The following is a 24054-nucleotide window of genomic DNA, read 5'->3' on the forward strand; positions in this document are numbered from 1 at the left end:
CCATTATTATGATAACTCGTTCCATATCCAAATCGTTTCCAATTGATCATTATGCCCTTGTACACCAATATTCCATCATCATCATACATTTCACCATATCCAAATGGAATTCCTATCTTGCCTTCTGCCAATACTTTCCCTTCAAATCGACTTCCATGATCCAAATCTACAATCCCTTCTACTACTTCTATGGATTGTTGTTCACTATACGAAATAGCACCAATTTGATGATTTCCAAACACTTTTAACACTTTCTGCTCATTGAGTACAAATCCTTGATTCATGAATACTCCATTATAAAATTTCAATACTACACATTCTCTATTACTCAAAATGAGTGAAATCCAGCCATTTAGTTTCATTTGTTTACCCAAGCATCCCTGCACATTCTGAATACTAGTTTGATAAATATGATAGTTACTAATAGCAGAATTGACATAATCAACAATGCTTTGCATCGAAATAAAACAAAAATATGAAAAACCTTTTTTTGTCAAACAAGATCTGTTTCGCTTTTTGTATAAGGAGGACAGTAATGTGGATTTTATCATACTGCGCTAGTTGCTACGGTACTGTAAAGTGTAATGAATGCTAAAAAGTAATTATTTTCTGTACATGAACCATTAGCTGTCAATCAAGGATTTTGTTGCGCATTAATAATTGCTGACAGTATTTCATTCTTTGAGCTGCATGTGATTTGTGCTTAGAATGATTCGTTGCTCTTTTTTATTATGATGAAACCTAAGGAACATATGCCAATCACGTGTAGCTTTTTTATCTTATTATTGCGTTTTACCATTTTTGTTTTGCTTTAATTGCATTAAAAGTATATTTCGCTTATATATTGTTTTTTATAAATTAGTTATGTAACAATCTGGGTAGTAATCAATTGTCTAATAATTAATAGAATACTACTGTAGGAAAAATACATAATCATAGATCCTTTTATTTAGTATCAAAAGTAGTACGTTAGTTAGGTGATATCTAACTCTATAAGCAAAAAAGATGGTAGACATTTCTTTTACTATGCATGTGAAAATAGTGCGCAATATTACCTATGAAGTAGATCATAGTAATTTTTAGAAAATAGAAGGTAAAATTGGAATTCCATTTGGATATGGTGAAATGTATGATGATGATGGATTCTTGGTGTACAAGGGCATAATGATCAATTGGAAACGATTTGGATATGGAACGAGTTATCATAATAATGGAGCGATTGAATATGAAGGATATTGGTGTGATGATAAGCGATTTGGAATTGGAAAAGTGTATGATCGATATGGTAAATTAGTGAATGAATGTGAATGGTGCAATGGAATTGAAAGTGATATTGATGTAAAATATGAAGGAGATGGAAGCAAACCACTGAATATCGGAATGAAACATTTGAAACTGAGTGATAATTGTGTATTGGTTGATTGGGATGTTTCATTATTGTATAATTTGGAATCAATCGAAATCGGCAATGATTGTTTTGAATCAATACAAACATTTCAAATCGATGGATTGAATCGATTGAAAACGATCAAAATCGGTAAGAATTCATTCACGCAGAAAAAGAATGATGATGGAAATGATAAATCAAAATCTTTCCACATATTGAATTGTGAATCATTGCAATCGATTGAAATACGGAAATATAGTTTCAGTGATTATGCTGGCGAATTTGAATTGAAGAATTGTCCACAATTACAATCCATTCAAATTGGGACAATCGGAAAACATTCATACAATTTTCGATGCAGTTCATTTGTGGTTCGAGGTATTGAACTGATATTGAATATTTGGGTAATGCATAGATCTTCCATCACTACAATCCATTACATTAGGTGATAGTGTGTTCAATAATTCCTTATCAACCATTATTGAAAGTATTGAATGAATTCGAATGAAATGATTAATATAGATCTTCCATCACTACAATCCATTCGACTCGGTCTTGATGCCTTACTTAGGAAAAAATATTGGATCATGATCCTTGATGATGTGAAGCAATAATGACATATATTGAGGTGACTGCCTATTATTCTTCTAGGTTTATCATTCCTGCACAGTACATTCGAATCTAGTTTCGTATATCCTCGCTCATTATTATTGGAAAATAGTTTTAAATATTGAATCTTGATAGTATTTAAATAATCCAAATCTTTAACTCGCCGATCTACTTGGTTTATTCCAGAGAGTTCGATAGAAAAATTTGTCAAGAGTATAATTTGGATTATTACTATTAATATATCCTAGATATATTTGGCATGCTTACCAACGACGTAATAAAAACATCAAGCAATGTTATACAAATAATTATTAACATTATTGAGTAGTTCTACCTTAGTGTATATATTTCAGTTGGTCATCAGTAATATAGAAATGTAATTTATTTTTGTCCATTTGTGTCATCAAAAAGTCCATAAAAATGGCATAAATATAGGAGATTATGACTTCTTCTCCATTGGACACAACCTAAACTTGAACTTAAAAATCAGTGTGAACTATAGGTTCTAGTTATAGGCAACTCACCTTAAACAAAGAAATTCTACTCTATTTTATCAGTATTTATATGTCTTTTGTATCATTTTACTTCCTCATGATACCATTTCAGTCCAACAAGCATATTGTACTAATAGTAGTATTGGATTGCTCTTGATGTTATTCTATACCCTATTTGACTATATTTTTATATTAATTGAAACGCATTTGATCACATTTCCCTTAATTCCTCATTTCGTTTTTAGTCCTTTCCTGTAGCATGACTAATGCCCAAAATGATATTGAGTGGATTTAAAATATCGCCCAACAAAGTACAAATACCAGATGAACCTATTCTTGAAAAAAAGTGATTCGATGCAATTCCAGTTTATCTCTTCGACCAACTATTTTGAATACTCCATACTACAATGCACGATTCTTTTTCTTTTTCCGATGCCTTTCATTTCCTTCATCAACCGTATTTTCCATCCTTAACAACACAATCTGCTTCCCTATTTCTATGAATTCTAAATCTCCGAAACCCTTTCTATTCAATATGGAATTGTATCTTTCATTTTCCTTTTTTCACATTTTCTTTGTATTTGAATGTTGTCAAAGGTATTTCTTTTTTATATTATGCTTGATTATCCACTAGGCTATACGATTGCCCGTTTTTAGCTACGTTCGGTCCTTTTCTTTAGTTTGGATATTTTTCTCATCTAATTATCTAGTTGGCCGAGTCGCAAAAGTCCTACATTAATGGCGAGTGGATGAACTCTACAAACACCTTTGATGTGAAAGGTGACTTTTCAGTCCATTATCTAATCGTTTAGACCCAGCAACAGGGAAAACTGTTGGTACTGTGATGAACTGTGACAGAACTCATGCCGAAGAAGCAATCCGAGCAGCCAAAGCTGCTTTTCCCGAATGGGCGTCCATGAACCCCACTGTATTATTATTACACAAACCCCACAACCCTAGAATCGTAGCGCAATTCTCTTTCGTCTGTACGATCTCCTAATCGAGCACAGCGAAGAGCTCTCCAAGGTCATGACCCTCGAGAGCGGCAAGCCCATCCGCGAATCCCGCGGCGAAGTCCAATACGGCGCGAACTTCGTCCGCTGGTTCGCCGAGGAGAGCAAGCATCTCCGCGGACAAACCATCACGTCGCTCTCCTCCCCCGCCTCGCGCCAGCTCCTCACGCTCTACCAGCCGGTCGGCGTCGTCGGCCTGATCTCCTCCTGGAACTTCCCGATCGCGATGATCACCCGCAAGATGGCCGCCGCGCTCTCCGTCGGCTGCACCTGCGTCCTGAAGCCGCCCAGCGCCTCGCCGCTCTCCGCTCTCTACCTGGCCCTCCTCGCCGAGCGCGCCGGCGTCCCTCCGGGCGTGTTCAACGTGGTCTGCTGCACGTCAGCCAACGGGAAGCAGGTCGGGAAGGCGCTGTTAGAGTCGTCGGACGTGCGCGCGCTGTCGTTCACGGGATCGACGTCGGTGGGACAGTATTTGATCCGCGAATCGGCGGGGTCGGTGAAGAAATTGGGGCTGGAGCTGGGCGGGAACGCGCCGTTTATCGTGTTTAAGGACTGCAATCTGGAGGACGCGGTGGAAGGAGCGATCGCGTCGAAGTTCCGGAACTCGGGACAGACGTGTATCTGCGCGAACCGGCTCTTCGTGGAGGATTCGGTGTGCGATGAGTTCACGAAGCGATTCGTGAAGCGCGTGCGCGAGCTGAAAGTGAGCCATGGATTGGAGGAGGACTGCGATGTGGGCCCGCTGATCAATCGTAGCGCCGTGGAGAGCTGTGAGGAGAAGATTCGCGATGTAGGGGTGCGGAGAGAGTGCGAGGTAGGCGGTGGAGAAGGGCGCGCGCGTGCTTTGTGGCGGCAAACGACACATTTTGGGCGGCAATTTTTACGAACCCACGGTGTTGACGAACGTCACCAGGGACATGAAAGTGTTCTCGGAGGAGAGTTTTGCGCCGATTGCGCCGATGTGGGGAAGAAGAGAGATGCATGACATGTAGATTGCGATTCTCGACGGAGGAGGAAGCGATTGAAATGGCGAATGATACCAACGCTGGACTCGCTTCGTATGTGTATTCGAGGGATATAGGGCGCTGTATGCGCGTGGCGCGTGCGCTGGAATATGGAATTGTGGGGGTGAACGAAGCGGTGCCCAGTGCTGCGGAAGCACCGTTCGGAGGAATGAAGCAGAGTGGGCTAGGAAGAGAGGGAGGAGCTTCGGGGCTTATGGAGTATGTGGAAGAGAAATATGTGTGCTTGGGAGGATTGGATCATTGGAGTGTTTGTTGAAAACAGATTGATAAACTGTGAGTGTGAGTGTGAGATAGGGTGGTTGCGGTTATTTTTTTTTTGATAAGAAAGGATAACCTTATAAATGCTCTCGAATCACTTTTTCCTCCAGATCACCTAAATCAAAGGCGTCAATAAGTTTGGATCCTTCGAGCTTGGACTGGAACGCCTTTTTGCTGGAAGAATACATCACTTTTTCCTTTATGGAGCAATGATCCGGTGTCCTGCCCATTACTCTATCGTTGTAGACTTACCATGTGATAAGCAGCAATTCCGCATGCTTTCGTCGCTCCTCATCGGTGAATTCATAGTCAAATACCACGAAGCAAGGTTCCTCCGGAGGGAGCGATTGGACCATCTCGTCCCAGGTCACGTCCCGACTCCCCTAGATTAAATGCACTGTCATTCGTTTACATATCGCTGGATCACGATTTGTTCCATGCCTTCCACTTTTTCTATCTTGAACACAATGTATCTGCAGTGCTTTCGAAGGCGAAGCTGGTCGTACTGCTGAGTACATTCATCTGTGCAAGTTATTCCCGACTAGACATCACAGAACGACCTCAACAAAACCATTGTATATAAGATTTTGAATGGCTTCCCTGCCTCTCCTCTATATCCCATTCAACGAAGTATCCCATTTCGTTTCCAACAAACAAGAAAGAAAAAACTACAAAAGAAAAAAGACCTTCTCAAGGCAAATTCAATAAAACGTTATTCAACTTCGCTTCCCTCGCCGCACTCCACATGGTAACATACTGCCGCACATCCTACGCCTCACTCGCTCCCTCCTCTCCTACAGACTTCTTCGACAGATACTCCAAAAACGGGATCATCTCGATCAGCTCTCTGTCTTGCATGTCATCGATAAACGGCACGCACTCGATCCCGTTATTGGGCTGGAACTGGAAACTCACCGCGGAGTTGTCGATCATCACCACCGAGTCCAAGCTGCGTCCCAGCAGCCCCAAATCTTTCACTAGAATGCCTCCTGATTGCACGCAGTGGTCCCGAAAGAGCCGAGCCGAGATGAGATTGTTCGGATCGATCTTGTCCAGCAAGGGATCGGCGTACTATCCGTCACACAGCGAGCTCAAAAGCGAACCACAGGGAGACTGGCGGTGTACACGACGACCTCGTAGATTTCGCTCATTCGACGAAGGAATTCGGTGGTTCCGGGACGCAGATACACGTAAACGTTGTAGAGGTCACCCTCGATTTCGACGGGAATCACGTAGCTGCAGTCGTCGGTCGGTTGGAAGGTCGAGTGAACTAAAGTTTCGTCCAGATCCAGAACGAGCGTTTTCCGACCCTGGTTCGCGCTGGACTGCTCACCCAAAAAAGGACCCGTTGGGGTTTCGATTAACTGGCCCTGGACCTCTCCGCCTGGGGGGGATGTCACACTTAGGACCGGATCACAAGCATCACCTCCAAAGAACTGGATTTCCTGGTCCATGCTGTCACATAAACAGCAGATATAGTACAAAAGACGTTTGAAAAACTAGAGTTTACCCGAATCAAAGCACCCTACGCCCATCTTTTTCGGTTTCGTAAGCTCTTGACTCTCCTCATCCGAGTCTGTCTCCTTAATCGAGTCAAGAGGAGTTGGTTTTAAAGAACCATCTTCCTGTGCTGAGTAAATAGCATCTTGTAGTTTATGGTACTGAGAAACCTCGAGAAGATGCTTTGGAATGTGTGTAGTTTCGGTTCGTGCAAAAATAATAGGGTTTGACGACTCCGGACAGATTTCTACGAATCATCCTTTTTACAAATGGTGACCGCAATTCTTTTCTGCAGGTGTCTCGAAATCTTCTGAAAGACTATTCCTCCCCATACCGTAATGTATTTTCTGTGCTTCGTTGGTCACACTTCGCAACTGGCTCATTCCTTGGGCTTCTAGGTTGGAGAGAAACACAAAAAGATGGTTCTCTTAGCAGAACAATAATCGTTCGGTACACAAAAACACTACAAAAAACTCAAAGAATTGCCTTTTCAGTCATTCAGACTGGATGCTTACTCTCTCTCTTCAAACCCGTGTAGTCCGCTACGCCTGATCCCCTCTCTCTGCTAAATGCACGAAAATTTGGTGCTCCAATAAGCGTGCCCTCAGTCTTTTTTCTTAAATAGTCATGTCAGAAATGTCGGAATTGGAGAGCGTAGGGAGTGAACCATTTTGCTTTCAGTTGGGTTCGAAATTTCTTTGCAACTCCAATAGGTTGTGAATTTGAGTAATTTCGAACTCTTCCTCCAATACTATTTGTGATTCTAACACTTGACTAGATAGGAAGAGACGTGAAGATACGAAAAAGGAGAAAACAACGGAAAGCCCCCGATGCACCGAAGAAAGCACTGACCCCGTATATCATTTTCAGTAAAGAGATCCGGCCCAAGATAAAAGCAAGCGTCGAGCAAGGTACCAAGGTGCTGGGTAGTGTTTGTGGTCAATACTAGGTTACCGAGATTGTTCGTATCATTGCTGAGAAATGGGCAGCGATGACAGATGAGGAAAAGGCTCCATATGTGAAACTAGCCGAAGAAGATAAAATCCGGTACAGTCGCGAGATGACCACGTACGATGGTCCTCTGCATGTCCCAGTCGTTCAAAAGCGCGGCCATCAAAATAAAGTCCCGGTATGAGCATTTGTGTTCTGTTCATGGAGTAGGGTGCTCCCAAACGCGCCATGTCTCCCTTCCTCTTCTTTTCGAACGAGAAACGAGGTCAGATTCAAACCGAGAATCCCTCCATGAAGATCACCGAGGTCTCTGTGAAGCTGGGCGAGATTTGGCGTGACATGACAGAAGAGGAAAAGGAGCCATATATGCAGAAGAGCCGCGAGGATCGAGACCGCTACCACGCGCAGCAGGACGAGTTTAAAGGAAAGAACAGCCAGCAAGCCACTGTACGCGAAGAGAGGGAGTGCGATGTAGACAAAGCCGACGAGCAGCATTTCTGTGCCGATGAATCCGGATATTTCTGGAAATCAGTGGAGTTTGCCTCTGCCGGAGAGTTCGAATACCTCGATGTACCAGAGGATTTATGAAATGTCTCCACAGAACTCTTCCTTTACGAATATTTCCATTCCCATGGGGTTTAATGGTATGGAACGCTTGTAGAGGTCTCAATTAGGTGTTGTTACATAATTTGTTATTCTTTGTCGTTTGTTTGTACAAAAACAATTGTTGCTTAGTGGTTTGGAGTGTGATTTTCAGAGCAGGCGAAGGAATCATTGGAGGTTTGGTCCTTGTGCTTCTTCGTTCCTATTCCACGATATTTTGGTAGGGTACGACTGGATCCAACCACGGAGTGTCAAAACTCTGTGAGATGCAATCTTTCCAAAACGAAGAATCGAAAAAGCCAAAAATTAAGCCCATCTTCATAGAAAAACTTACGAGCCATGGATTCGTATATGGATACATACGTGATTATTGCTGCCTTTACGGTCTGTCTACTTTATGGCTTTAAAAGTTTCATGTATATCGTTACTACAGGCTACAATCTGTGTGTGGCCGTTCAGGCTATTATCGTGCTTGTTCTGTATCGCGACGTGATTATGGATCCTATGAATCGAGTGAATGCTATTCTTCTGGTCTGCCATGCTGCCATTTCAATTACCTACGCTATCCGCCTCGCCTCCTTTATTATCATCCGTTCGACGAGAGCCTCGTATAATGAGAGTGAAAAGCCTCATTCATATCCGCTCCCTCGTCTCTCCGTTTTGTTGCCCATGATAGTGATGTGTGGTTGCATCTACTTCTTTGAGACGTCTCCCCTCCTTGCGCACGCTCGCTCTATCAAAATGCATAACCCAATCAATATCCCTATCCGTGTTCTGGGACTTGCCATCATGTTCACGGGTTTTTTGATTGAGAGCATCGCCGATGCCCAAAAGTCTGCGTTCAAGAAGGAGAATCCCAAGCTCTTCTGCTCCACTGGGATCTTCAGAATGGTTCGAATGCCGAACTATTTCGGAGAAATGCTTGTGTGGTCGGGAAGTCTGGTTGCTGGATTTGCCTCGAAGATGGAGGTTCCGATTATGGTATCGAGCATTCTGGGAGTGGCGTCCTCTGTCTTCATCATGTTCTCTGCTGCGGCTCGCCTGGATAAGAAGCAATTGGATAATTACGGAAATAACCCGGATTATTTGGAGTATCGTAAGAAAACCCCGGTGCTCATCCCTTTCATCCCGCTCTATTCTCTTACGTCTGAAAAGCCTAAAGATGAATAGGTGAGTGGTGTTGCTTAGCATTGTTTGTTTCATAATCTACTGTTCGTGTAAACGAGATGGAGGAATCCACCAGCATAGAGTTGCAATTCAGAAATGGCGATGATCTTTTCAACAACTATAGTATTGGGATCATTCGTCAAGTTGTCGATAAATCCGAGTATGTTGATTAGCGCCTCTGTTGCTAATGAAATAGAACGACAATCCAGCAAAAGAGAGAGGAAATGAGACAGTTGGTTGGAGGAAAGTATTTGGACATGCTACACGTTTCAGATACGATTACGGAAATGAATAAAGAGTTCAGTAGCATTACATCCTCTGTCAAAGGCATCATTTCCGTTTTTTCCTTTTCCTTTAACTAACAGGTTAGATTTGCTCTTGCTTGGATGAAGACTATGTGTACGTACCGGAGACTGTCACGGATCGCGTAGAGGTCACTCCAGACACGTTATGGGAGCGATATGACAAGAACGAAATGCTCCAGCTCGCGGAGGATCTCCAGGAATTTAATTCGCTCCGTACATTCACGTTTCTGCTTCAAGCCTAGCCTCTTCCAAATTCTCCTCTTTGTTCAGCGAATTCCGTTCGGTTTTCCCCGAGATTTCCGCCAAGAAGTGCGTCCATCTCCTCCTCACGCAGCCTTCTCTCTCTCTGAACGATCAAATCAGTCTGTTCACCGCCTTCTTCCTCCTTTCCAAATCCTTTCTTTCCACATCAACCACCGAGCCGAATTCCACATCAACCACCGAGCCGAATTCCACATCAACCACCGAACCGAATTCCACAGCGAACTTCTCTCCGTTATCCGTCCTGGATTCCTTCCTTGGGTTCACATCGCAAGAAATTCTCTCCTCGCTGAAAGCCGCGTCTCTTCAGAGCTTGCTGGACTCCATTCGATTCATCAGCACCGCTCTGCAGTCCGTTTCCTCCCTCCTCACCGCCTCCGAGCCCTTCGACATCTTCCAGTCGCGCGTTTCCTGGCTCGCAGCGTCCTGGAGAGACGAATCTCGCAGCGACATCGTCTCGCTTTTGCAGAACTGGGCGGAGACGCAAGTGAGCCAACTGGCCGAGACGGCGTCGAGCGTGGTGTCGGCGACCGATTCGGTGTCTTCGCTGGCGTCAACCAAGCGGGAGATCTCGCAGCTCTTCGCGTCGATCGAGTCGGAATGGAAGGAGATGATCGAGAAGCTCGCCCAGCCCGTTCTCGACTCGCTGCATCGCTTGTTCGACTCGCTCTTCCAGAACCAGTCCCACGGACTCATCTTGAACTGCTTCCAGTCGATGCAGACGCGAATGCAGGAGGCGGTAGAGCAGGTGAGTCGCTCTTCGCTCGCGGAATGCGCCGAGCTGCTCAATGCGACGATCGTCTCGCCGATCTGCACGGTGTTTTCGGATTTAACGGAGCTCGATTATGCGTCCTCGTATCGCTTTGGCTTGCGATTCATTGCAGAGAGGAGTTGAAACAGATCGTGGAGCAGCAGACGCAGGATCTCTTCCGATTCCTGCTTCAGTGTCTTGAAAAAATGACGGTGGACGGTCCCAACGCGCATTTAGTCGTCGCGTTCGCGTCGTTCGTGCTGTCGTCTGCCTATTCCTCGCTAACGAAACAGTATTCCATTCAAACAACATCGTATCCTTCGGAATTGGAGGTCAGAACGCAGAGTGCTCGGCGATCTGCAGCAGTTCTTCTCTTCGCAAGTCACGCAGTGGGTTACGAACGCACTCGACATCCAATCCACGCTCACACAATCGATCCGGTCGATTCATTGGTCGATGCGAGACCATCGTATCGCCTTCTCTTCTTTTTTTTAATTCTTTCTAGAATGGTACGAATCGATTAGTGGATGGAAGGAGTATTCGCTGAGCGGCGAAGAAGAGCAGGACGATTCCGTTTTCGTTCCGGGAACTTGCTCCGCCTCACTAATGGAGATCTTTATGCAACTCTGCCAGCTGCTGGACGATACGAATAGTCTCTCGACCGACGCAGAGTTCGTTCAGAAATGTCGCGAAGAAGCGCTTTCTCGCGCGTATAGCAGTGTGGCAGCAAGCTATCAATCGGAAATTACCGAGTTATTCGCTTCGCACAGCACAATCGCGTCCCCTGGACTGCTTTTAGTGCTTTCGATGTTCGATGTTTATGTGTAGCTGCTCTTCGATCTTCGCTTTATGAAGAAGCTTACAGAAAACTCGATGTTTGCAGAGGCTGCGGCCGTTCTTTCCGAGACAGAAAAGCGTGTGATGGAAGAAATCGATCCAGTCGATTGGACGCTAGCCGAGTCCTACATGGAAATGGCGATGAATGACTTCATTTCGAGCGTTGCGTTGCTGCTTAGTCCGCTGCTTCCGGAGGGATACGAGACGCAGAGTGCTGTGGTTAAATCGTTGTCAAGAAATGCAAATATTTTGTTTACCCCTGTGGAGAAGTTTGCTTCGTACCCGATGTCCTCGCAGCCAATGCAGCTGCTGCTTCAGTCCTATTTGAAAGGCATGTAGCTTTGTTTGTTTGAAATCGTATCTGTCGGAGACTGGATGGTATTTGGAAAAAAAGGAGGAGAATTGTGGTGTATAAAGATGGATGAAAGAGTGATGTAATAGTAATAGAATCAGAGAAGTGAAAACGAAGGGAAGAGAAATCAGATTAAGTATATAATCAAGGTAATGGGTGATATGACAGAAAAAGGGTAATTGAGTCTAAGGTCAATAGTAGCCAGGATTAGAACATACTAGCTAAAATAATCAGGTTTAACATGACAGAGAAGAAAAAATCTATGATTCAATATTAATGACCAAAACCGAAAAAATATATTTTGAACAACCAAGAATAAATTATTATTCGATACATCAATGATAATGGATTGAATTGGAAAGACAAAAATGTGATATGTGGAACTCTTCGAACTAATGCCTACGAGTATGAGACTGCTTTATAGTGCTGGATTTGTCGAAGTAAGGAAAAAAGGTGAAAACAACTATGAATGCAAACTAGCAAGCAACAAACACTTTTGAACGATTTTGATCGATCACAACAAAATGACATAGGCGTGTTCAAAACGACAAAATTTCAATCGTCAAAATATCAATACCTTATAAATAGTGCTTAACAATGTCACAATGCGTCAATAACAGAAACAATATCCGCCAGAATGCATTAATACTATATTTGGAAGATCTTATCATTACCCAAATAATCAATATCAGTTTAATACCTCGAATCACAAATGAACTGCATCGAAAATTGTATGATTCATTTCCAAATGTACGAATTTTCTATATTTCAAACTAATTGCCAATATATATATTCTTCACTGAAGTAGATTCTTGTGTAAATTATCCAGTTTCGATTGTTCTGGTGTATGCTTAAGTGTAATATTCTTAATATAGAGTACTGTTTATATTATCCTATTCTCTTGGCATTGTGAACTTTTGTGCATTCCATGCATTAGGGATAATCTACTTTATATTGATTTGCATAATGTCTTTTCTTTCAGGGTATACATTATACAGTTTCCGTTTCTGTAAAATGCGCGATAATCACTTTTCTCGCCATATCATGTCAATCTATAACCAAGAACATAACACTTTACTCATTATTATTGCTAGACCTTTATCATCAAAAAATCTAAATCTCATTTTTTCTAACAAAAACACTATCTCATTATACTAGCGACCTTCTTCATTATTAATCCATCAATCACAGCGTAGCTTCCTCAGAATCACACAAAACTCTATTTTGGATACCTTCATCACACACATTCCATCATTTCATATTTAGTTAATACACTCATTTTCCCTACTGAAACAAAGCATATCTCCACTTTTTCTCTGTTTAAAAACCTTACTTTTTGACATTTTTATTTTTTCCTATTGTGTCCATCTGCCCTTTTAATGTATGCCTGACATTAAATATTCTGTAACAATAAGGAATTCATTTACGACAAATCTGAGCTATTTGACATGCAGGCGTATTATCGAGGAAAATCATGGCTTTTCTATCATATCACTGCTTGAAGAAAAGTGTCACCATGGCATTTGTCGTTATGTCGCTGCCATTTCGAAACAGCAGGTCAATATGTTTTTTATTTATTATTTTTATAATTTCATATAGATATGATAATGAAGATAATAATAGCAGTTTGGGATTCTTTGCTCATTATGTTGTTCAAAAAACACCCTATTTTAAGGGCGGAGTAGCTTCTATCTCGATTTCTCATTATTAGAACTGTACCTGTGGTTACTGGCTCTACCCACAGCAACATTTGCCCAGAGATAGTGTTTTAGCTGTAGGCACGGATGAAGGCGAAGTCTTTTTGCTCAGCTGCATCGACTGCTGCATTATCTCGATTCTTTCGAGTACTGCTTGCCATCTCTTTCTCTCTAGCGCCTCAATCGAGTCCCATCGCCTCTATCACTTCATCTCCTTCCCACAGCAATGTAATCATCGTTCGAAACATCGACGGCTCGGTCTTTCTCTTCGACAGCGTGTCCTCCTCCCTTCTCCACCAGTTTCGTTTCCACTTTTCCCTTCCATAGAATTCCAACCAACACAATCCAAACAATCATCGGCGATGCCGACACTCTCCTTCTCCAACGATTCGATAACACTCTTTTCACTCTTTCCCTCACCCACTTCACCGAAACGGCCCTCGAAACGCCCCACATGTCCCTCGATCTCATCGGATTCGTGTCACTTTACCCACAGCACCGATGGATTCTTTTCTCACACACACGCTGGTTCGTTTGCGACCAAAATTCATTCCAGATCGGAATTCTTCGCGACGTTTCTCTCCCTGATTACGTACAGACACACACGACTCGTCTTCTTTTTAGGTCAGACAGCAGCAGATCACACTTTCCCACGATTCTGTAGGCGATTCACCGCGGTTTTGAGTAGAAATTTGTCGTGGTGGCGGAGCATGCCGTGGTGCGCGTGTTTCTCACTACCGGAGAGGAAATCGGGCAGCTGAGCGATAATTTTGCGCAGAACGTGGCGATGGCGAAGGAACCGACGATGTACCGAAAACTCCCGATTTCGGGATGTATCATCCATCCCGAGGGAAAGTGAGAGTTGGGTGGGAGTTGAGACGCAGATACGCGGTAATGGTGGAAAATAATCGTGTGATGCGATTTGACTGCATTGACCCGAATTCGAAGTATGTGGCGCATGTGAAGTATCCGCACCCTGTGGAGGACATGTTTGTTTTCTACTCTTCGTTGAATGCCGATCCTGTCATTTATCTGAATCCAAAGATCCCTGCTGAGTCAGAACAATAAGATGATTGTTGAGTCAAATAACCGCGGTTTGTTTGTTCAAGGCACTTTTGTTGTTGTTTCTCGTATCGTATGCTTTTAGGTTGTGCTGTTGGCTACCTTGGTTCGGAAAGTACTAATGTGCTGTAGAGTGTGTGTTGTCTCCCTCGATTTTGGGTAAAATGGAGTTGAACATACACGATCAGTCTCGATGTAGGTTTTGAATCACGATTTTGATAAGTGTTTCCCGAAGTTGATGCACATACTTCTTCATCGTTCCCAACATACCTCGAGTCGTTTGCAACGGATCCAGTCGAAGTTTACGACATGCCAAACAGTCAATTTCGCTCACGGAAGTAATGTGTAGTCGAGTGGAGGGGTTTTGGTTCTGAAGAGGACAACACCTTTCTCTCTACCATCAACCCATTCACGGACCTTGATTTTATCGAATCAAATATCAAAGTTGACATGCTCCAAGCAGACGACGAGCTAATCGATTCCCTCACAATCGACCACCCCTATTTCACCTCCACGCCCAGTTCTCGCTCCTGGAAGTCGGTTCTTCTCAAGAATCCCGTGCCTCCTCCGCCTTCTCCTTCTGTCTCTCTTTCCCCGCCTTCTCCCTCTACGGAACCCGCCTCTCCGCCGTCTACTCCCCACAAACCGCGCGAAGTCTGCCGCTACTGGCTAGCCGTAGCGTTTTTGGCTCCCCTCGAAGCTAGGGCAATTGCATGTATGGCGACAAGTGTTGGTTCGCACACACGCTACACCCGGAGGCAGCCGAGCAGAAGCTGGAGTACAGCACGGAGTGCTGCATTTGCCAGGAGGACGTGCTGAAAGCGGGCAAACGCTTCGGATTGATGCAGAGTTTTTCATAGTTTTCTCGGCAATTCCTAGACTGCAGCCACGTTTTCTGCCTCGAATGCATCCGAAATTGGCGCTACTCGCATATCGGAGACCCCTCCGTGCGTCGCTGCCCACTTTGCAGAGCGACATCATTTTACATCATCCCCAGCAAGGAGCCGGTTTTCGACCCGGAAGCGAAGCAGAAGATTATTGAAGCGTACAAGAAGAATATGTCGCGTAGGAATCGCGGGGAATTGCGAGGTAGAAATCCCGTGTAAGTATTTCAATGGCGGAATGGGCGTCTGTCCCTTCGGAGAGTCGTGCTTTTATTCGCATAAGCTGGCTAATGGGCAGGAGTTCGTGCCGAGAATCGTTATGCAGGGAGACGGGGAGCTGCGGGACATTGGATATGTATGAAGATGGAGATGGCGAATTGAGTGGTGTAGTCGTTTTGTTTGGGTGAGTGCCTTGTGCAGATCGGAAAGAAGCACCAGGATAAAGAGAATAAGAACAAGAAGAAGAAGAGAAAGCAGAAGAAGGAAATCAAGGGAGATAATTGGACTGTTTGTTTTTCGAAATAACCGCGGAATACCGCTATTTAAAAACTTATCTGCCAGGAACTCCCCTTGGATGGAAATCAAGAACCCGTTTAATCCACTGATTGATATTGATGTCGGTGAAGTGAGATGCGCTAACTCGTAGTTCTCGAAAGTAATTTCGAATGTGAAGCAGCTTAACACTAATACCATTTCTTTTCCCTCTCCAAACTGTCTGGCGATGCATATTGCCATGGATGGCGAGAAGGACCAGATTTCTTGGCTCTTTCTTGATTCGCCGAGAGTGAAAACGAGAATTATCGATTCAGACGCCTTTGCGATTTCCCCTTCGTGTACCAAGTTGTGTATCTGTTCAAAGTCAACTGTTTACTGTTTTGATTTGAATTTGAACGTTTTAATTTGTTCGATGTTTATCCCGGACAATTCTGTAGTTTACAAGCTGATTTGGATCGATGATGAGATGATAGCCGCTGTGTTTTCTAATGGTATTTACACGGCTCCGTGTGCTAAGGGTTCCTTTTTTACAAGTATTGCAACCTTGGATCCCTCCATTTCTCCCAAAGACATCACTGGTCTTTATGTGTGCCCTGAACATAAGCACTATCTTCTCCAGCAGAGCGATAGTGGGATTGGTAAGATCCAATTCGGGCGTTTTAACAGTGAATACAAGATCATCCTCGGGATGGCTGGTTGCATTAGTCCTCTCGACGTCTCTGGCATCCACACAACGATCTGCGTTGTTTTCCGCCAGAGTCGCCAAGACCCCAACCAGTTCTACCTGTGCGTGGTCAATTTAGACGCCAACTCGCGGTTTTACTTCCAAAGTGTTGGCTGTGTGATCGACGACGTGCGTTTCGACACGCGTCCCGAATTCGTCTTCGTGGATCCGCGCACAGGCCTCGTGTCTGTTCACTTCCGACATGGATTGGTTCAGATGTGGGACGTGCTGTGCAGCTGTGAGGTCTGCGAGCAATTCGTGGTGCCGCTGCCGCTGATTTGCGGCTGTGTGACGGAGAACAGCGAGTTTTTGGGCGTGTTCAAAGAGCATTCGGCGGTGACGCGGCTGCATATGGATTTGGAAGCGTTGCTGCAGTTGTATTATGAGAATAGTGGCCATAATGAACTGTTTGTTGTGTATTTGTTCTTGCGGTTGGCGAAGCCGCCGACGTCTGATGAGAATTTGATGGTGTTGTTGTTGGCGTTGGTGTCGATGGACAACGCGTTCATTGAGTCCGCGATTCAGCCCTTTTTGAACGATTGTTCGGTGGCGCATCGCGAGTTTGTGGTGCGGGAGATTTGTGGAGAGGAGGGGCGAAAGCGGTTTTGTGAAGTGCTGTGGGAGTTGAAGAATAATGAAGGGTCGGAGTGGGTGAAGAACGTGGAGGAGTACTTGCAGATGGTGGAGGCGGAGATTAAGAGTAAGCTGGCGCCGCCGAGCGATCAGGATTTGTATCGGGAACGCAGTCAGGCGATCGAGAAGGTGTTGCAGTTGTTGCCGTTGACGCAGAATCGGTACGAAGTGGAGGACTATTTGAAGCGAGTGATGTTTGGAGAGTCGCAGCAGCGAGATATGTCTCTTTATATGTCGTATCGGATCGATAGTCACTGCATTGTTTGTTTGAATAAGCGATGGAGTGGATCTGTGAACCACTGTGAAGTGATTAATGTGGAACTGTGAAAACAGTTTATAATCATAAGGTATTACTTCATTTAGGGTACTAGTAGTGCTATTAATTATCCCACAGGATACGATATTTCCCAATTGGGAGTTTTTCTCACTATTTTGAGATATGTTAAATGACAAACAAATGAATAAGATAATTCTTTAATTATATATAGTAGTATGACGTTGAGGTAAAATAGCATTCAACCCTGATCCACCCTCTCACTTAATTATTCGTAGGGATTGTACGAGACTCATGTCGACGATTGTAATCATCCAGTCGACCTCAGTTTCTCTTCTCCATTCTCGGTTAATCGTAGCGTCGCTAGTCAGCAATATCAGGTTTTACGTTATTTTACATCAATGTCATTCTACACTGCTCATGCTTAATACCCCGGGAAATATGATGTCTTTCCATTAACTCTATGCAAGAGAGAACAAACTATATTATGAACACGCTATGTCCCAAGGTATATGTATATCCCCTTGTTAAATTGAGAGATATGATGCATTACTTTATGCTGATCCAATGAATCAATCGTAATGGATCATTCGAGTGGTTGAATTCTTACAATTGTCAGGACCCATACATCACTTCCATGACTATGCTATTCCGATCTGAAGAAGTGAGTATTATCAACGTGGAAACGATCCATGTGGCGATGAACATACGTAACGATAAGGCAACGATTCCTTCTGGTTATTTCATGATCGGTGTATTTTTGCCATTCTAAACATCATGACTGACTATACCGATTCAACCGATTGATGTTCTTGTTTACGGAGCTGAAAAGCAACATCCGCACTTGAACGGCGAATTCCAGCTTTAATTGACCATTGAAAACAGAATTGATGGTCAAGGTGCCCCGTTTTTTGTCGGCAAATCAGTTCAATATGATCGAGGTGTTCAGAATTACTACGAATAGGGAGGTGCAGCGGGATAATCCTCTATCATTCGATAAGTGTTACATATCATTTGTATCTTTTCATACCGATTTCACATTTCATAATGTACCATCTGATCAAGTAATTGTGATCAATGGAGATAGAACAGATGAAAGTGTAATATCGATTTCACGAGGTATATATGATATTGAAACGATCATCGCAATGTTGAGTGCGAGTGATGCTCTATTTGAAATAGTGTATAGTGGAGAAAATGCATTTCGAGTCTATAACCAGTTTGTGATTCTTCCTCTGACACAACTTATTCATTCCTTGAATATAGTGACTCATTTATCGAGGTGTGTGGGGAGCATGAATGAGATCTAGGAACTATGGAAACCAGCAAAACGAAGAGGTGCCACTCGAGTGATCATTAGTGGGTTCAAACGAAACATATACTTCATCGATCTTATCGATTTCTCTTTAAAACAATACAAATCCATACAGGAAGTGTTGGGATCACAAAAGAGTACTGGATTCTACAAGAATCGTGCATACAAATATGTCCTTGTATGGATTGATGGATATTCGAAATACCTGATGACTCGGAAACTGAAAAGCAAGAGTGCTACAGAAGTCACTCATGCGATGAAGGACATCATTCAGACATATGGTGAATCACCAAAGCATATTTGCTCGGATCGAGGTACCGAGTTCACCAATACGATCTTTCGTACCAACATCTTGAACAAGTATGATATCACCATGTATCACATGGATTCAGCGAATAAGGCAGTACTAGCTGAACGAACAATTCGAGATATCAAGGAAGACATCATGATTCCTTCATTCCATTCAATCAATCAATCGAAAGGTGTATGGTTTGATTTGATCGATGGTACAGTTCGTAGACACAATACAAGGAAGAACAGAGACATCGGATATACACCCAATGACATTTGGCTTAACAACAACAACAACGATATCTTGTACACGGAGAAAACAGAACTATCCGACTGTCAGCAAAGGACACAACACCTCAATTCGATGTTGGTGATTATGTTGGAGTGACACGAAGACCTCGCATTCTGGAAAAGGGATCATTGACGAGCAAATGGTCTCAGGACTTGGTTGAAGTTGTTGACATTGACGATCACATCATGCCATTGATGTACGAAGTGAAGAATGTGGAAAGGGATAGCACACAGAAGTGCTATGATTGGGAACTGCTGGCAAGCAAATGCAAACCACAACCAGCACCGCCTGTCACTCGATCCAAGAGTCGAAAGGAACCCAATACATTGAGAGAGGCAGCAAGATCACATCGACCCATTACGAGGAGCCAGAAGAAGAAGAAGAAACAGAAACAACCTCGCTCAAGTGTTTGAAAACGATCGTGATGCTCTTCATACCTCTCAGACACACAAGAGAAGGGATAATCGTGAATACAGAGATCGTATGACTCTCACTTGTCCATTCTATTCCATTTATTAGTTTGGTATGGGAAAGGGTCACAAGATTGCTGAGTGTATCGATGAATGGCACATCGATCAATCACACACCATCCATTGAAACGCTCATCTTGTATCCCTTACCCACAATCGATTCGATGGAATCACAATGTTTGATTAGGGCATCATTCTCATTGTAACATGAAATCGATGTGATTATGAGATATAAAGCAGAAGATAATTGGAATTGGCATTGATTATTGAATGGTTGAGTGGATGTGTGTGTATGTTCAAACAGTGTGGCATTATTGACTTTCACAAAACACCCAGAATGTGTTATCCACGAATATTGAGGAACGCCATCCACTGTCTCACGTACGAGGGCATGTTTGCCGTCGTTCTTGGGCATATTAATGAGTATGTTATCGAGTTTCTTAAACGTGTAATTGTTTCCATTGCTGCTGAATATGATCGACATTGATTCATTCAATTTACTTTGGTTGATTTCGTTCATAGTGTTAAATATACACACCCTTCAGACACACTCCATTCATATTCGAATATGGTAACATGTTGAATGAGAAACGAGCCAAATTCAAGACCACTGTGGAGAATAACTTATACAAGTTATTGGCAAACTCATCACATGGCAAATTCGTGGATACTGGATTGAAACGAATGAAAGTGAAGTTCGTCACCACATTGAACATGTCCACATTATTGAACATGACTTGATTGGGTTTGAATAGCACAGTCATGGATGTGACGTATGGATCCTTGAACTTGCAAGGGTTGATCCTTTCGAATGTATTATTACTTGATGAACCTTGGATGAGCATTGAGTAATGCGTGGGTAATCGCTATTTCACAATAGATGGGACGCGAGGTGATATATCGCGCGATGTGAATAAGCCTATTTTTCGACCTCATTCTTATGAAGGGCAATAATACAAGTTGCCACTGTGAGCAACAAGAAACACTCGTTGACAGGGATTAGAGGGCGACTTTGATAGGAATCATACTCGCACTTTTATTGTAAATTACATACTACTAGCACAACTTCAGTAAGGTATTCAAGAAGATAGATAGATAGATATCAATGCCTATCTTCTATATACATATATATATATATCCGAAAAGTAATAGTTTGATTGTTGCCTCCAACAAATAATCAGCCAGATATGTCTCACAGCTTGATATTGGACAACTACTCATTCCCATAGAGTCCATTCTTATGGATTTCAGCTTTATCATCAACAATACTGATATCACTATTAGTGAGTAATTCTATTCATTCTAATGAGTTGGGAACCAAAGCATTTCACTTTCATCAACCAACTCAAACAGCAAGTATTATGTATACTATTGTTATTCATGCTCGTAATAGAACAACATTGTGAATCACTTTGTATCCCTATTGAAGTGTACAATTCGATCCTTCCTTTAAATAGAAGATATTCTGCATTATTTGGCAGGTGGGGGATACTATATGGGTTACTATAAGGGATAGTATTCTCTGGCAATATAACAAACTCTGATAGGTTCAGAGTGCATCAAAACGACAAAAACTGCACACCAACTATCGAAAAACCTAGAAACAGTGGAATATGAATATATCTCTATTTGTTCGTATAAAATATATTATGTATTCTACCTTATTTTGCTCAGTTCTTCAACGACACACCCACCTTTCTCACAAACTCTACTATTCGATTCTACTATACACATATCACAAATTATTTATATAAATGATAACCCAAAAACTGATTATCACTAGCTTTTCCATTTTCATTCCTATCATCATCTTCTACATACCCTATTTCTTTCTATACCATCTAGAGTAGATTCCAAATGAATAGAACGAAAAACAAAACGCTTCCACTGGAAACAACACTCTTCGATCTATTCATTCCACAATATCCCATTTCCACTCATCTCCTTCCACTTCGCAGTAAAAACAACTCCCTCCCTATTCGAAATCTATTCTTCCACTCATACCCAATTTCAACACTATTTTCACAATTGCACAATTCCTGTGTATTTTTGAAATCATTTGTTTTACAATAAAAGCTATTAGCTTCGTCTTACTGGGTTTGAATGTATTCAAAATTTGGAATTGGACTTGTATGTCCTGTCTTTTGCTTTGTTTTCGGACTTCTATGTGTTTTTGTGTGTTGTGTTGTGGGAGTGTAAGTATTGTAGCTGGGATGGGTTCTGTCGTCAAGTTGGTGTGTTTGAAGAAGCTAGTGTAGTGTGCGCTATCGTTACTTTGACTAAACTGTGTGTGTGAGATATGCATCGTGAACGCATTCAATACCATAATGGCGGTGGACCCTGGTTCCATTTTTGCTGTGTGGAGTGTGTTCCGAGTGAGGAATTTCTGTACTTCAAACTGTGCAACGTGGCGAACCCATTCATGGCATGTGGGACCGCGGATACATGGAGATAACTTGCAACGTGGGAGGTATCTGGTACAGGGACGACGTTCTTGCCTAGGATATCTGTTCTGTTTCTCGTATTTTCATTTTCATATTGTGAGGTGGTAGAGTGTGGTAGAGAGAACGGATTTGCGATGAGTGAAAGGGCAAACTATGGGAGCAAGAGCTGTAGGTTGGTAGAAGCGGAGCGTGTGTGGAACTTGGGAGAATGGGACAAGAAGGCGGAGTATGCGAACTGCTGTGGGTACGGTCCTCGCCTCTGATTGATGCGAGCCGAGTGAACTGGAATGGCCAGTGGGAGCAGGCGAGTTCCAAGACGGTGCAGTTGTGCATTTGTGGGTCTGTGGAGCATGGGAAGGTGGAGGTGTGCGTGGTGCGGGCGTGTGGGAAGTGGTGGAATGGAAGAGAGGTGAGGTGCGTGGCGGTGGTGTGCCCCGCGGACGAAGCGGCGGGGTAGCCGGAAGGGCACTTGGGGCAAGTGTTGGATACGAAGTGCGATGTGGACTAGTGGGGCATGATCACGGATGGGTGCAACGCCTATCAGCAGTGGGAATCGATCGATCGATCGATAGGGGACGGGCTCCTGCCAGCCCATCCTGCCGATGCTGCGCTGCGCTGCGCTGCGTGGCGGACGATGGGGCGAGGGACGTGGCGCTGTGGACGATGGGAGATGGGAAGCAATCCACGATGTACTGCACGAGCAATGTGGGCGTGGGCGAGGTGATGAACGACCCATTCGAGCCCATGAACATCCACATCGTGTTTGAATTGGCCGAGGCCACGTTCTCCTATCCCACCACCGCGATCTCCATCTCCGACTACACCATTGGGTTCACCTTTGCCTTCGCCTTCGATGGCTCCTTCCCGCGGTTCTGCGAAGGCACGCACGCTCTACATCAATGCCAACAGGTTGGTGTCCCGAAACGGCCTCCCCTTCCCCGCGGAAACCCTCATCGCGACCTTCTCGACCCGCGCCGGCGTTCGGTTGGCGTTCGGTTGGCGTTCGGTTGTGGCCTGCTCGCATTGTGGAGAGCGCGATTGGTATGAGGGAAGTGGAGTAGGCGCAGCGCAGCGCAGCGTGTCTGTGCAGATGGAGGTTCCCTGGAGCAGTGGCATCTCCGATGAAGCCCCGATGGATGGCCTTGATGGGCAGCAATGTGCAGAGCCAGTTCTTCGAGACGCGCTCCGTGTTGGTGGCGGGCGCCATTGTGAACAGCGTGATGGCCATCAGCTGGCGTGTCCGCAAGGGCGCCTCCTGGTCCGCCTTCGCGTCCTTCTCCGTCTACCGCCCCGTCGTGCTGCTGCCTGCCTGCCTCCCTCCGCGCCCGTCGTGCTGCTGCCGCCTTCGAAGCCACGCAGGTGCGCTGGGTCTGGTGGTGGTGCGAGCTCTTCGTGCAGGCCTTGGTTGGCTCCCACTCCCAGCTCTTCGCCGCCGACGCGCTCCTCCAAGAGGGCGACGTCCAGCAACCCGAGCTCTCTCTCTTTAGCTCTCTCTCTCGATGCGTGCGTGGCCTACTGGGTGCGCGTGGCGCTGTGCTCCGCCGCGTGCTCCATCCTCTCCGAGGCCTCCTCTCCCATCACCCTCGCCGCGTATGTCGTCGCGCCCGGCGCGGTGCAGAACCTCGAGGTGGCCGCGCTCTCCTCGACCTCGCTGCGCGTGCAGTGGGCAGAGCCGGCGGAGCTGGGCGGCGCCAGCATTCGGTACTACGTGGTGCGACGCTCGTGGATGGCGTCGATGGCCGTGATCCAGAGCGAGAGCGAGAGCGAGAGCGAGAGCGAGAGCGAGAGCGAGAGCGAGGTCGCCAGCACGAACTGCTTCCTGGACCTGCAGAGCGTGCAGAGCGTGCAGAGCGTGCAGAGCGTGCAGAGCGTGCAGAGCGTGCAGCACGCGCCCATCTATCTGAGCGTGGCCGCGTTCACCGGGTATCTCTCCCGTCAAGAGAAGATCCCCGCGGTTCTG

General features: G+C 44.5%; 6 protein-coding genes; 4 read left to right on the forward strand and 2 right to left on the reverse strand.

Moving 5' to 3' along the window:
* Nucleotides 1–3239: 3239 nt before the first annotated feature.
* On the forward strand, nt 3240–4784 carry GSBLH_T00003759001 (uncharacterized protein; the record flags this gene model as incomplete). The annotated part of the gene is made up of 5 exons (XM_013042549.1): nt 3240–3270; nt 3303–3418; nt 3451–4293; nt 4322–4464; nt 4496–4784. The coding sequence occupies 5 exons, from the start codon at nt 3240–3242 to the stop codon at nt 4782–4784; spliced, it is 1422 nt and encodes a 473-aa protein (XP_012898003.1).
* Nucleotides 4785–4833: 49 nt separating this feature from the next.
* Nucleotides 4834–6669, reverse strand: GSBLH_T00003760001 (Tim50; the record flags this gene model as incomplete). XM_013042550.1 has 5 exons in its annotated part: nt 4834–5560; nt 5589–5857; nt 5890–6285; nt 6316–6533; nt 6564–6669. The coding sequence occupies 5 exons, from the start codon at nt 6667–6669 to the stop codon at nt 5503–5505; spliced, it is 1047 nt and encodes a 348-aa protein (XP_012898004.1). The 3' UTR covers nt 4834–5502.
* A 410-nt stretch (nt 6670–7079) lies between these two features.
* Nucleotides 7080–7940, forward strand: GSBLH_T00003761001 (uncharacterized protein). XM_013042551.1 has 4 exons: nt 7080–7205; nt 7236–7415; nt 7448–7684; nt 7713–7940. The coding sequence occupies exons 2-4, from the start codon at nt 7347–7349 to the stop codon at nt 7896–7898; spliced, it is 492 nt and encodes a 163-aa protein (XP_012898005.1). The 5' UTR covers nt 7080–7205; nt 7236–7346; the 3' UTR covers nt 7899–7940.
* Nucleotides 7941–7961: 21 nt separating this feature from the next.
* GSBLH_T00003762001 (uncharacterized protein) lies at nt 7962–8162 on the reverse strand (the record flags this gene model as incomplete). XM_013042552.1 has 1 exon in its annotated part: nt 7962–8162. One exon carries the CDS (start codon nt 8160–8162, stop codon nt 8043–8045), a length of 120 nt encoding a protein of 39 aa, XP_012898006.1. The 3' UTR covers nt 7962–8042.
* Nucleotides 8163–8179: 17 nt separating this feature from the next.
* GSBLH_T00003763001 (uncharacterized protein) lies at nt 8180–9027 on the forward strand (the record flags this gene model as incomplete). XM_013042553.1 has 1 exon in its annotated part: nt 8180–9027. One exon carries the CDS (start codon nt 8180–8182, stop codon nt 9008–9010), a length of 831 nt encoding a protein of 276 aa, XP_012898007.1. The 3' UTR covers nt 9011–9027.
* Nucleotides 9028–14722: 5695 nt separating this feature from the next.
* On the forward strand, nt 14723–15517 carry GSBLH_T00007153001 (uncharacterized protein; the record flags this gene model as incomplete). Its single annotated transcript, XM_013042554.1, is given in 4 exon segments — nt 14723–14947; nt 14977–15121; nt 15152–15337; nt 15342–15517. Coding segments are annotated over 4 exon segments (732 nt in total).
* Between the last annotated feature and the right edge of the window lie 8537 nt (nt 15518–24054).

Source organism: Blastocystis hominis, assembly GCF_000151665.1.
Source record: "Blastocystis hominis, Singapore isolate B (sub-type 7) whole genome shotgun sequence assembly, scaffold_4".
NCBI classification, from domain to species: Eukaryota; class Bigyra; order Opalinata; family Blastocystidae; genus Blastocystis; species Blastocystis hominis.

Bases quoted from the DNA above. Each gene is read 5' to 3' on its own strand.
- GSBLH_T00003761001 (XM_013042551.1), top strand. From the start codon at position 7,347: ATGACCACGTACGATGGTCCTCTGCATGTCCCAGTCGTTCAAAAGCGC. The intron at 7,416-7,447 runs GTATGAGCATTT...TTCATGGAGTAG, and splicing joins GCCATCAAAATAAAGTCCCG to GGTGCTCCCAAACGCGCCAT. The intron at 7,685-7,712 runs GTACGCGAAGAG...AGTGCGATGTAG, and splicing joins AGAACAGCCAGCAAGCCACT to ACAAAGCCGACGAGCAGCAT.